Genomic DNA, 13,809 nt, shown 5'->3' on the forward strand with positions numbered 1-13,809 from the left:
GAAGCTTCTATGTAGGTATCCTTCAAATAAAGTGTTGCTGGTCATTTGTAAAAATGATTGATAATTCAAAAAACACTATTTTCAGTATTAAAAATAATGTGACTATGCAAATGATGCTTTTGAATGTCCTATTTAGGCTGGAATGAAGTTTCTTACGTGGTATGGTGGATGGGGATCCGTACTTCTTATACATGTATTAAAAAAATATAGAAGTTAATGTATTAGATGGAACCAATGGAAAAAGAAACCAAAAAGAGACCTAAAAGAACATAAACAACAATGAAAAGAAGGGTCCTTGAAATAAACGAGTTTTAAAGAAAGTAGACTGAATCATACATAGGGTTTAATAAAACATAGAATACTACAAACAGATAGCTAACTTTAAGCAATGCTAACTACCAGATCAGGAGAATCTCTTGCTATCTTTAAGAGACTCCTGAAGACAGAGCTCTTCAAAGAGCACTTACTCTCCTAACACCTCTAACACTACTTCTAACCCCATTTCCTTCTTCCTCTCCTTCACTTCTCTATCCCTTTATTTCCCTTCGACCTCCTTTAAGCCCTATCTAAAAATGGGTTATCTAAATTCCTATTACTTTGTACTTCATTATTGTAAGTCGCTTTGGACAAAAGCGTCTGCCAAATGAAATGTAATGTAATGTAACTGGAATACTCTTTATTCTGTTGACCATTTAATAAATCACATGATAAACAGTGTGTTATCTCTTCTTCTCATCTTTCTTTATATATTTCCTATATCATCCCAACCATTGATAGAATGCATGAAATATAAATACATTTTGTAATGTATATCAGGTATGCTCAGATTTCCGTAATTAGCCTTGTTCATTCCGTTATGCTTCTTTATCTGCTGCACTAATAGAAATGTTATTAGAAGTTGTTTATGTCTTTTGCCTTTGTTAAAAAAAATGTGTATACATTTATTTTTTTCCCTTAGTAACAGAGGGATGGACCACCTGCACTGCATGAAGATGAAGAAGATGGTTCCGCTGTATGACCTGCTCCTGGAGATGCTGGACGCTCACATCATGCACAGCTCTCGTCTGCCCCACCCTGTTCCAAAAGAATCCACTGTTCCAAAGGAGAACTCCAGAGCACAGGAACCCTACAACAACTGCTCTTCTCAGCAGTGGCACCAGCCTGGCACAGATGAACCTGTGGAGCTCAGCAAATCCAGTAAAGTTCTCAAACTGTTCAGTGTCTATTATATTATTGCTACTGCTTTTCTACAACACCTGAGTGTACCAGGTAGTGAGTTAGGTTCAGGGTTAGAGTTCAACCATAAAACCAGTGTAAATATGGAGTTCACAGAAAGGCCAATAACTGCTCCACATCTAATTCAGATTCTAATATAGAACATCAAAATGAACAGAGATGTAATTGAAGCTGATTAACACCCTTAAACAGCAGATGCACAGCTCCTCCTATTGGTCAGTAATTAAACAGCTCACCAGTGTAACTGCAAGGGGATTCATCTGTATTTTACTTATTAAAATTATGTAACTGAATGGAATAGTTATTATTTTACTGTAGTGTATGAGGTTGATTCTAGTGCAATAAATAAACTGTGTGTTGTACAAGGGGATTGGCCCAAGCTAAAATCTGATTGGCCCCTGAAGTGCCCCTTTCCAAAATCCCCAAAAATCCACAGGAAAAAAACAACACAAAAATGAAAGCAAAGAATGGCAAAAATCCAAATACAATTTTTTAAATAACTGCAATAAATAATATTCACTCTGCCATGAATAAAATAAACATTTGATTTGATGAATTTGCAGCATTAACCTTTTCCTTATAATTTAGTTTGCTTCTGCAAAACTCACAAAACTCCATATATTTTACTGTGTAAGCTTTTAAAATTGCATTCAAGTATTGAATGCATTCAAGTATATGAACATGGTGACTGGTGAAATAATATGTGGCCCATCTTTCAATATTGAGGCCCCTTGATGGTTCTTTAATCTTAGATCTTCTACTAAAATTAATACAAAATAAAATCTTCAAGAAAATACATGTATATTTTTTAACGTATACATTTGTGCATACCCACCAGACATGCGTTTGATCATATGCCAGAAAATAACTTGTGGGTTCATTTTTGTCTACACAAAATAATCATACATAAATCCCCTCAACAGTTTTGTCAGTTATAGGTGTCATCTTTGCTGCATCATTTTAGTCAACATGTAAAATGTTAAAAAAGGGGCATTATGATCTCCACAAAAATGCCATTTTTATTTGCTCCACCTAAATACAGCTCTAGAAAAAAATAAGAGAGCACTTTAGTTTCTAAATCAGTTTCTATGATTTTGCTATTTATAGGTTCATGTCCGACTTAAATGAACAGTGTTGTTTTATTCTATAAACTATTGACAACATTTCTCCAGTAGTTCATGAGCGCAGTGCTTGCAGTAATGCTGCAGTTTGTACAGTCAGCTTAGTTTTGGATGCCATTTCTACAGTGAAACTGGGTCCATCAGAATGAACTGCCAACAGTTCAACTGTGATTACACAATGCTAACACTGTGCCATATTTACTTGCACAAGCATATCCTTACTGACTGTTTCTCTTTTTTTAATAGTGCCCAAAAATCACCTTGTTGTGAAGATGGACTGAACAGTGCAGAAAGTGTGATGATTTTGCCTGGAACAATCACACAGTTTGTTTACTTTGCACCATAAACTGTTTCTGAACGAGGTTTTTACGCAGAGCATGAAGACGACTCAAAGGACTGAACCAAAGCACCTGTACAAAGCCTTAAACTGTGTAGTTCAGTAAAAGTGAGGAGGTTTGAGGGAAGCATTTCTGGATGTCATATCAGTCTTACAGAACAGTCTGCAGTCTGCTTGCAGAGCTAAATGCACTTTATTCACCTGCGTCACCAACATCTACCAAAATGAGGCTGTGGGGAATGGAAGCAGCGCTGTAGCGCTGAATACTAATGTAACCGAGCTTATTAGGGTTCGCCTAATACTTTATAATTAATAAAATAAAACGCACTCAGACCCAATGAGGGAAAATAGCCGTCACACTTTATTTTGCTCTTCTTCTCTCCTTTTTTTTTCTCTCTGCCCTACGGCTACCCCAGCAGGACATTCAGTGTACATACACATTCCATAACTCAATATTCCTTAAAGTCGGTTACACTAACAATGCCGCGTTCCCAAATGTGCTTCTTCAAAAAGAAAGAAATCGTATAGAGGTCAAACTTTCCATAGTTTCCCCAAAGATCCCGTATTTTACTGTGAATGGATTTACAAAACCAGTAGAGGTCGCCATTTCAGTTTAAGATGTATGTTAATGTGCTAGCTAGCTAGCTAAGGCTAGCCATATTAATATTACCCAGACAGCCAATCTAGCCAGATGAACATTAGCAGAGAGAAACAGCAAGCTAGCTAAACATGGTTATCCGGTGATGACTAAATTATTAACCCTTAAATGGTTATTTTCTCAGTTTAAGGTCAAAACGAGTGGGGGAATAGATTAGCCTGCTTAGCTAGCCAGCTATTTACTATCCTACCGCACGGAGCCTGGTCTCACAAGTGTGTACATTCTCATGCTTAGCTGAACTATATTTGGCATTTAATGGTCATGTTAACATTAATTTTATGTCTAAATTGATATTCCAGATTAACATGAAGACAAAAAAGTTTCAGAACACTTTACAAAAGAGAGTTTTTTTAAGACACTGGTTAGAATGGGAAAGTTAAAGAAGGATGTTCTGTCCACATTATTTACCTGGACATATAGTTTAGCGAAGCCTGTAAGGAAAACTGTAGTTATATCAACTACAAGGTATTTTTCTACAGACACTAAGTTAGTTAGTAACTCACTAGCTAGAAAGCTAGCTAACACACACGTTTTCAATACAGGAAACAAAGACAACTAAGTAGCTAGCTACCTTCCACGTCCTGCAAATAACTCTCAGTCTCAATCCTGCACTTATTTTCTGCGCCACACAGGCGCTGGTGTATATCATTGACAGTATATATTAACTGGACCAAGCCATCCCGCTGATTTCAACAGAGCCAGGTGAGGCCAATCGTGTCACTTCCTGATCGGCTTCTCGTGGGGCGTTAACCGGGAAAGTGAGAGATTGCACAGGCGCCAGCATGACGCGAATCTTCAGCGTGCCTTGCAAAAAAACGTACTGTTTATAGGAGCTGCACACTATTCACTCTACAGTGAGGAAAGCTCCATTCCGTCCCAGAATGGGGCTTTTATTGAATAAACAGGAGATATAAACGAGAATTACTGATACCCAATATTAGTCCACGGATTTACTGAAGAATATTCATAGTTTGTCTATATAACAAGCATTTAGAAACTCAGTAATAAGAATAATAAATGTGTAATATAAATTACAGTTATATCTATACATTATAATTCTCATAGTCTATCTTATTTCTATTTACTACTATCTTACTATCTACAATGTATTGTAACTGTTAGTAGTAGTATTATATTTGCATAATAAGAGGTTACTTTGACCCTGTTCTAATTCAGTCAGCTCTGTACTTTTAAATTAAGAGGAGCAACTTCTCCAAACATTACAGCACGGTATTTTGGGTCGCTGTATTTTTACGTCATCGTTAGCATAGTTGTATAAAAATGTTATTTTCTAAAGCTATGAACAGATTATTAATCTTATGGATCAAATTGCAGAAAATCCGTTCTTTATAGAAAAGAACACGGGACGTGTCATAATCGAAAACGGCTTGGAAATACATTTATTATTGGTTCAAAGACACCCCGAAATGAATGGAAGTGAACGGATAGCTTTGCTCTAATGGTCCTCTCATTCCTCAGCAGCACACTTGGAAGGTGGCACGTTTTGGAAGGGAAAAACTGGGGGCCTGGTGTATATTCTGCCAGCTCCCTCTCTGCCTTGACCCTTCCGGTTTAATAGCACAACCCCCAGCCTTGCTTTCGTATCAACATGGCCGTGGCGTGAATAAGGTGCATTCATTGATTGCGTCTTTTTGGGACTTTTTTGTACAGTAGTTTTGGATATTATTTTTTTTGTTGTTTGTTTAAATCTTCAATCTCAAGAACTTTCCACTGTGATTGTGTAAATCACAGGTCTATATGGGTGTCATAAGAGTCTTTCTTGCACTGCAAACTTGTGTAATTCTGTTATGAACAGTTGTAATCACCATCTTGTGCCTGTACTTTTGTGTGAATAGTATTTGGACAGATTGCTTTATTGCTTTTGGACAGATTCTGTTATTTTTTTATCATACTTTACTATTGATGAGCCCCGTCCACAGGGTAAACACAAGACTGTTGGCAGAATATGCACTAAACCTATGAATATATAATAAGACTGTCAATGGAAAAGTTGACCACATGTGAACCGAGTTTGCAGTGTGATGCTGAATGATGTTGGTAACTACTAATCACATAAATCTAAAAAAAAAAAAAAATCCCATAAAAAAAATCACATAAATCAAAAAAATCTGTTTTAGCCATTGAGGAACCAAATCACCAGCAAAAGTGTTGATTTGGTTTCTAAGCAAGAAAATGCCTATTCCACCAGTTTTTAGATGCAAAGAACCACACAGATCTGGCTTATAACATCTTATAAAGTGCACTGTTAGTACTGAAATAACTTTTGGTGCTTTAAATCAGTGACACCGTCCTGTCCTGTTCTGTATAATTATTTAATTACACTTTCTGCATAATTCAGTGTGTAATGTGTAAATAAAGTCATTCAGTGTTGGTTGATGTAAAATTTCATCCATCCATATAATAAAACTTGTTTTTTTTTGTGCATGCATTATATTTTTTAAGGTCATCTGGTGTACCACCAATGGGACACACACTGCAGTTTGAGTTCTAGGGTGTGGATGGGTTGTTTTTTTGTTTTTGTTTTTTTTTTTTGGAGCAGGCCACACATTTGGTCAGTAAAGAACAGTCAAATAAAGGAGACCAGTAGCACATCATTGAATACAAGGAGCGGAGAGGAGTTTAGGTTATCTAAACCTAATTTGATCATTTTTGTATTTGCCATTGAGGAACCAAAACCTTCTTAAGCAAGTGGAGTTATGTGTCATAACTAAGTTTTGGGAGTTGATCCACGCCCTCACTCCTCCCACTTCCATCCCTATTTAAACCGTCACTTCCTCTCTACCTACTCATTGAACAGACCTCGCACCCACCTCCTCCCCATCTTCCTCCTTCTTTAATTTTATTCTCTTCTCATGTTTCTCTTCATGAGAGGGGGGGCTTCGGCTTAACGCTTTACAGAGAAGCTGCGCCGAACTCCATCCCAAATACTCTGAGTTCGCTCCCCCTCTTTCTTCTTCTCTGCCCAGTCAAGGGCGTGGGTCAATACTAGCAAAAGAAGCATTAATAGGCAATTCCACCATTTTTAGTTGCATGGATCTGGCTTATAATTCTTAACTTTTTGCACTATTAGTACTGAAATAACTTTTGTTGCTTAAAATCAGTGACACTGCACTCTCCTGTTCTGTATAATTATTTAGTTATACTTTCTGCATTATTCAATGTAGAATAATGTATGTAAATAAAGTCATTATCCTTGGTTAATGTAAAGTGTTATCGAGCCATATAATAAATGTGGGTTTACTGCTAATTTTGGATAAATACTGGATAAAGACCACTGTACCACAAAATAATCAGTCAGTGTGTTTCTCTACAGATGGTGCATTTTACACCAATACACTTTGATGGATTGTTACTTAATTGTTACTTTGTAGTTTTGCAAACAGTTTCATAAAATTGTGAAATTTATTTCTATTTCCTAAGCTTTTATTAGATTTTTTCTTCATCTACGGCTAGATGCTGGAGTTAGCTGACAAAACGCATGATTACTACAGACTCAGCATTTTGAAGATTTGTATTTATGACAGTGATGAAATATTTTAAGCATTAAACCTTACCTGCAGACAAAAAACTGTATGCAGTTCATGATCACATGACTATCTGACCTTACTTTGACTGTGTTTAAGATGTAGCTATGTAGGTAAGTAAGGACTTTTATTGCTAAACTAAACTGGAGATAAGCTGTATAAACTGCATATGTTCACATTATATAGACAAAAATGGGCTCATCCGTTGTTTGTAATTAAATAGATATATATAAAAATAGTCACCATCCAGGAATTGCTTTCTACTAAATTTAGGAACATTGCTGTGAGGATGTAATTGCATTTAGCCACAGGTTAGTAAAGTCAGTACTTTGGAGGATCACCAATCCACCTCGTCACCAACTACCCACAGGATTACTGAATGAAGCACCAACACAGCTCAATACTGAGAGGCTTATACGCACCCTTAGACATGACACCAATAGTTGTGTTTTTCAGATCCAAAGAGTTCTAAACTTTGGTCAAAACTTCTCTATAGTGACCAGACAAGCAGTGTGTGTGTGTGCGCGCATTTTCACATTTGTGAATGAATATAAGGAGCTGTATGGCTGTCCACAAACATTCAGACATACAGAGGCAGCCTCTCCCCTTTTTTAAAAGTCATTTCCATTGAAAAGAAAATGCAGTCTACGGCTAGGCTAAATCTCATTGTGTTTTAGTATTGCTGGTGTTTTTCCTCAGTTCCATGTGAACTGAAACATTAGACTGGGAAAGCTCTAACCCTCTTGAAATCCCCAGTATTAGGTGGATGACTTTCACACCATAGAGGCTTACTGAAAATCCTTTGATTTAAAAAAATAGTGTGCCTTTTAATTTGAATGAATTTAATCAGTCAGGTATTAAGGAGCAGTAGACACTCTAAAAGACAGCTTTATACAGGAGTTTTAGTTTTGTTTCCCCAGCACAAAGCCTGGAGCAGTGTTAGCATTAGCTGCTAATCACAGCACTAGCTCTTTTGCTGTACAGAGGTGAGTATATCGGACTGTAGCTGCGTGGGACAAACTGCTAGCTGAGAGCATCCTGGCTTACCAGAACACTCAGAATTTCCCAGTGCAGCACTGTCATAAATGCTAATGCTGCTTTACTCAGACTTACTAGCAATCTGAAAATCTAAGCTTTTATTAAATAAATTTAAGTGCTTTACTCACCCAAATAAACAGGTTTCAGGAGAGAAATCTGTAAATAGATTAAAGTACAGTGATCGTTTGACTTCAAAAGTAATGCTTATCAGGAAAAACAGTGTTGCCAACTCCTCAGTAAGAAAAGTAGCTATTGGCTGTCCTAGAAGTCGCTAAATGAAGTCATCACCTAATTTGCACAATACATGTTTTTGAAGCTGTAAAGCAGGGGTGTCCAAGCTACGGCCCGCGGGCCATTTGCGGCCCGTTTCCTTTTGTGGAGCGGCCCGCAAGGTATTTTAGAAATAGAATGAAAGTTGGCCTGCTGTTAAGCAGGTCTTTATAATGTGAGATTCAAAGTTTGAACGCTAGGTGTCAAAAACGGGCCAAAAGAGTCTAAAGGCGGAGAGGGTGCACATTTCTAGCGCAGAAAAATGGGCCAAAGAGTCTAAAAGCGGAGAGAGTGCGCATTTCTAGCGCAGAAAAACGGGCCAAAGAGTCTAAAAGTTGCAGTAGTTAAGGAGTTTAATATTAAGAGACATCATGAAATGAAACATCAATTTGAAAAAACTAAGTTTACACAACGCTGTCAAAGATAAAGATAGTAAGTCAAGTAAAATGGTGTGTAAATGAAATAATCAGAGAGTCTGTGGCCCGTGACTTCAAATATATTTCTCTTTCTGGCCCCCAACAAAAAAGTTTGGACACCCCTTAAAAGAGAGTAAAAAAACACCATAAATGTGTTAGAAATGTTACAAATGAATAACTTCTGTTGCTTTTTAAATAGGACGTCACTTTTTTTTTACAGTAACTTAATTTTTACATGAATTACATAAATGAGTTTTTTTTGCCATGTTCTTAAATGTTATTATAAGAGCAGCAGTTAGCCAGAACTGTTAGTCTACGTTTTTTTTTTTTTTTTTTTAGTTTTCTTTATTTTTAAACCTGTCATAGACAAATTGTTCAATGGTTCAATAGATATTTAGCTTTGTATAAAGAGACAGACACTGTGGAGGAGGTGAGTGACAGGCTACGTGGTGTATGAGGTGAGTGACAAAATGAGTGAAATTCAGTGATTTCTGTTCGTGTCACACTTAAGTTATATTTATACTTCTGCTCTGTAAATACAGAGCAGGGTCAGTCAGCGGCGGCTGTGGGCATGCGCGATTCATTTGCATTGTGTTCGTGGAGCGGTGTGTGTGTGTGTGTGCTCTAATAAAAGAAGGTTTTACATACCTGTCAGGACCTCTTGGGGTTTCTTGGGGGCCCGAGAAAAATGCCCACTTGTACAAGTGCCTAGCCATCCATCAAATCAGCATTTGTTATAAACTTGTAACCAAACTTTGGTTTGGTTAATTAAATAATATAATGAAAAATACAACATGGCTTAAAACATTGTCTGACACATTTGGTTAAATTAGAATGTTTATTGTCAAAAAGAGGAAATTAAATTATGTTCCAAAAATTGAATTACTGTACACACAAATGTCAGCTTAGGGTCCACACTTTCATTGACCCATATCCTATTTACATGAAAGGAATAAAGAGATAATGTTGATGCAATATAAGTGTTTTGCCATTTTGTAGCATTTCATGATTATTACAGTAGAACATGTGTTTGAGTTACTCTGCAAGATCAGTCTTTCAAATGTATTATTTCTTGACAAAGGACACATATAAACAGGTTTAAGGATGAATGCTGCTTTTAGACATGCTGATGAGGCACATGTGAAGCAGACCCAGTCAAAGCTCAGAAAAACAAGATCTGAAATTATGACCAGACAAAACTTTTTACTCTTATCAAATTTAAGCTTTTATTCCTATGAAACTGAAAAGACTGGTTTGCAAGATAATTAGTCCACATGAATCAATGACTCAAAAAACAAGCACTTAACCCTCTACGGCATGGGGAAATCTATGGCAACACTATTTTGGTTGTTACAGCATTTCATACACTACCTTAAGTTTTATGTATTTATTCATGTTTTACATAATGTTACAAGGACATACCTGCATCCAAAACAATGAGGTGTATAAGTGAGCCATAACTAAAATATGTATATGTGCAAGAATATGTAAAGAAGTATTTTTGGCTGTTTATATTCTTACTACATTCTTAATTTTTTTGTAATTTTAATAAAATAAGTTTTTTTTTTTTTTATTTGTTGCCTTTGGGCGACATTATGTAGCTCACTTTTTTATGGCCATTTATGTTCTGAAAAAAGTTCCCAAATTGTTTCTCTGCAAAAGTTGAACTCATGCCATAGAGGGTTAATACAATGATCAGTTGGGAGCTTTAACAATTTCTTAGTCACTTCGCTAAAGTAAGAAACATACAGGCATAGTTTGAACTAGAGTTTGGACGCAGAGTTTACGTATTAAAAAGTTCTCAGTAGTATGATTTTCATTGGGGAATAAATAGTATAAAATTAAATTTATATATACAAATGTTAAAAATACATTTTTGGACTGTAGCAACATGCTCTAGCACACCTGGTAGCACTTTACAATGAGGCTACATTAATTAAAACAGTACTTGTGACAGAATGTCTCAACTTATTATTAATTGACACTAGTTAAAAAGTTGATTATCATTAAATCAGTTTACTAACATTTCAGTTCATTATTATTTACATTAACATTAACATTCTTAAGCATTAAAATGTAGTACTGTTTAATAATGTTTAAACTAGTGTCAATTCATAATCAGCTGAGACATTACATAACCATTTATCAATATTTATCACTGTCATGAGTACTGTTATAACTGATGTTTATATTTTTATTGTAAAGTGTTGGTGCTTGGTGCTTCTAGAGTGTGGATGGGTTGGCTTTTTGGAGGAGGTCACCCACTTGGTCAGTAAAAAACAATCAAACAAAAAAAAGACCAGTAGTGCAGTAGTGTTGTCACGTGGGAGGAGGTCCGTTGGTGTAGCGCAGCATTGGATAGAAGGAGCGGGCGAAGTTATTGGAGAGAGTACAGCTGTAGTCTTGCTCGGACAGCGGCACCAGGCAGGCCAGGATCAGCAGCAGGAGGAAGAGGAGATGCAGGGGAAAGGCAGCTCTCAACACCCGACTGAAAAACGAGCGCTGTGGAGAGGGGTCCTGCTTCTCCACCCTGAAACAACAAAAATATCACATCAGAATCTAAATCATCCTTTACTACAGTTCAGCACAGACTATACACGACTTTTCTTTCTGCCTTAGTGTTGAGATAATGTAACACCTCTATAAAATTTCTGAAGACTAGCACATGCTTCCTCTGATACATGTGGGGAAAGCTTGATTTAATGCGAGTGTTTGCTATCACAACAAAGAGAAAAGTGCACCTTGCGCAGGTTGAAATATGCAAAAAGGCATATACTAATTCTCTTAATTAATGGGTGTAATAAGAAATAACCCAATCAGCGTGTTACTTGCCCTGTGTCAGATGCACTCTGACTTTGGCGCATTGCTACTTCAATGACGCAGCTACCTGGCGTGTCCAACGCTTCTCAGCAGAGGAAACTGACCTGCTCGATCACGCTGTAAAGGGGAATGAGCCGGTCAAGTTTGTGCACTGCTGCGTGTCCATGTGTGTACGTGTACATTGGGGACATGCCTCTGTTGACATTTCATTGCCAAGATGGCAATAAATGTATGACTGTTGACGTCTGTCTAGATTATATTCAGTCAGTGCCACACCTGTGTTTTCCTTTGCCAAGAGAGCAATGCATCAGAAATTTACCTGAACTCACTCCATTTCATTTATTTTCACAAGCACCATAGCTACTGAAATAACACGGGTAATTTGTTTAAAGCAATGTACAGTACCTGCTGGAGGTTAAGGCTCTGCTCCCTGCGCCAGCTACAGCTGCCAGCTCCTGCAACCACAAAACACACACACATAAGCTCAGTCCTACACATGATTTACTCTCTTCTAATGAAAGTGCAGCATTTAAAAAGAAAAGCTCCCCCTGTTGGAGAACAGTGTGCAGGAGTAGTAGTTGTTAATGCCTACCTTTGATGATGATTCAGAATCTTGTTCTTTACTCACACCTGTGGCCTCAGATGACTCCTGTAATAATTAACATACAGGGTTTTGTTTTTTTGTGAAGGTTTAACATGTAAAATCATATATTTATTGACCAAAAAACACAGGAATAGCCAAACTGCTGAAATAGACAAAGCAGATGTTCTGCTCTAAGGAGGAAAAAGACAGTAACTGCTGTTTCTGTGATTTCCTAATGCACTAATGATTACTCCAGTAAAGTATATATAACTAACATTTCTACTTAAGTGAAATATAAAAAAGCATTTGTACTCTGCACTCAGAGCTGAAATCCTCCTGATAGCTGTAATATTAATGTACAGGGTGAAACTGCAGTAGGCTGGAAAGGGTAGATATACGAACAGTGAGTTGGTTCCAGTGACATCCTGTGACTGTAACAGTGATTAACAGTTGTTTTAGCCTTTTTTCCAGGTAAAGACTGAATAAACTGAGTGAATAATATGTTGTAAAACTTCAGAGGTTTTTAATATTTACTTTAAACTTCTTCAAATAAATCTTCATTCTAATAATGAGAGGAAAATTCAGTTTTTCATGGAAGGAGCTCTTTAGTATGGAGAGTGAAGGGTTCTGCCAAGTGGTTGAATATTTGGTAGAAGCATGACTACACACTAAGCCTGTGTGTTATGGATACATTTCAATATTGCAATTATGCTGTGAGGTTCAGAGATTTTGATATAACCACACTGGTGACATGTGGTCAGTGCAATGTTGCATAACTTTCTAACACAGCTAATTCATTGCTTTATATTGCCAAACATTTTTCATATTGAAATGTTAATGTGAATAATTTGATTCATCAGCGCATCCAGAGAGACTCGTCTAGACACTTCTGCAGTTCAGTTATTAGGAAGCTCACATCACACAGTAAAACATCAGTGCATGAATCTCATTAATATAGTACAGATATATTCAATATATTTGCAACAATACATATGACTACATATGCCCTGTCAAGTCTGAAGTAGTAATATAAAAAAAACTTTTTTTTGACTATTCAGTCTACAGTTTTTTCTGGCTTGTGATGATGCCAAATGTTTGTGGACATCTTGTTGTAATGAATCAATTCAGCTACTTTAGTTTGCCACCATTGACACGTCTGACACAGATGTGCAAATGCACACATATAAGCTATTACCAATATATAAGAAGAATCTGGAGCAGATTCTTCTACTGGCATCATGCCTACGGATATAAGAACTTATAAACTTATAATACCTGTTCTGAAAAATGAGTGATTTCTGAGCTGAGGAACAGGAAAATAAAGTCCTCTCTGAATGTTATAGCAGCTATTAGGTTCATTATTCTTGGGGGGTTGTTCATTCTCACTGTTTTTTTATTATTATTGCAATTAGGCTACGTTTCATGTTTTAGCGCACTAATGCGCTGTTAAATGAAAGGAAAATCACAGCTTTTCAAACACTCTCAGTGTTTGCACAATATAGTAGAATGATAGAAGTGCCATTATATTTTTTGCACTATAAGGTGCACTTAAAATCCTTTAATTTACCAAAAATCATCAGTGCACTTTTTAATCCGCTGCTCCTTATATATGAATTGTAACAGTCAGGTTGTAAGGAGCAGTAAAGCCACTCTACAACGTTATACAGGAGTTTCAATTTAGTTCTCCAGCAGCATTACCCGCTAACCTCCCTAAGCTCTTTCGCCGTTTGGAGGTGAGCATATCGGACTGTAGTCTGCGTGTTTGCTGTGTTAAAACAAGCTACA

At 36.8% G+C, this 13,809-nt stretch overlaps 2 protein-coding genes across 9 annotated transcripts in view; one reads left to right on the plus strand and one right to left on the minus strand.

Moving 5' to 3' along the window:
• The window catches only part of esr2a (estrogen receptor 2a), a 39,974-nt gene extending 34,182 nt beyond the window's left edge, over positions 1 to 5,792 (plus strand). Inside the window, exons 9-10 of the mRNA XM_022664036.2 lie at positions 959 to 1,197; positions 2,604 to 5,792. Of these exons, the coding sequence (XP_022519757.1) occupies positions 959 to 1,197; positions 2,604 to 2,638 (274 nt within the window). The 3' untranslated portion in view covers positions 2,639 to 5,792. The remainder of the gene's footprint in view (positions 1 to 958; positions 1,198 to 2,603) is intronic.
• Positions 5,793 to 9,440: 3,648 nt separating this feature from the next.
• The window catches only part of LOC103031412 (nesprin-2), a 157,193-nt gene continuing 152,824 nt past the window's right edge, over positions 9,441 to 13,809 (minus strand). For all 8 annotated transcript variants that reach the window (XM_049482150.1, XM_049482120.1, XM_049482143.1 and 5 more), the window contains 3 exons: positions 12,034 to 12,090; positions 11,847 to 11,896; positions 9,441 to 11,151 (listed from right to left, as the gene is read on the minus strand). In XM_049482150.1, the coding sequence (XP_049338107.1) occupies positions 10,941 to 11,151; positions 11,847 to 11,896; positions 12,034 to 12,090 (318 nt within the window). In that variant the 3' untranslated portion in view covers positions 9,441 to 10,940. The remainder of the gene's footprint in view (positions 11,152 to 11,846; positions 11,897 to 12,033; positions 12,091 to 13,809) is intronic.

Source organism: Astyanax mexicanus, chromosome 1 (genome assembly GCF_023375975.1).
Source record: "Astyanax mexicanus isolate ESR-SI-001 chromosome 1, AstMex3_surface, whole genome shotgun sequence".
In the NCBI taxonomy this organism is placed as follows: domain Eukaryota; kingdom Metazoa; phylum Chordata; class Actinopteri; order Characiformes; family Acestrorhamphidae; genus Astyanax; species Astyanax mexicanus.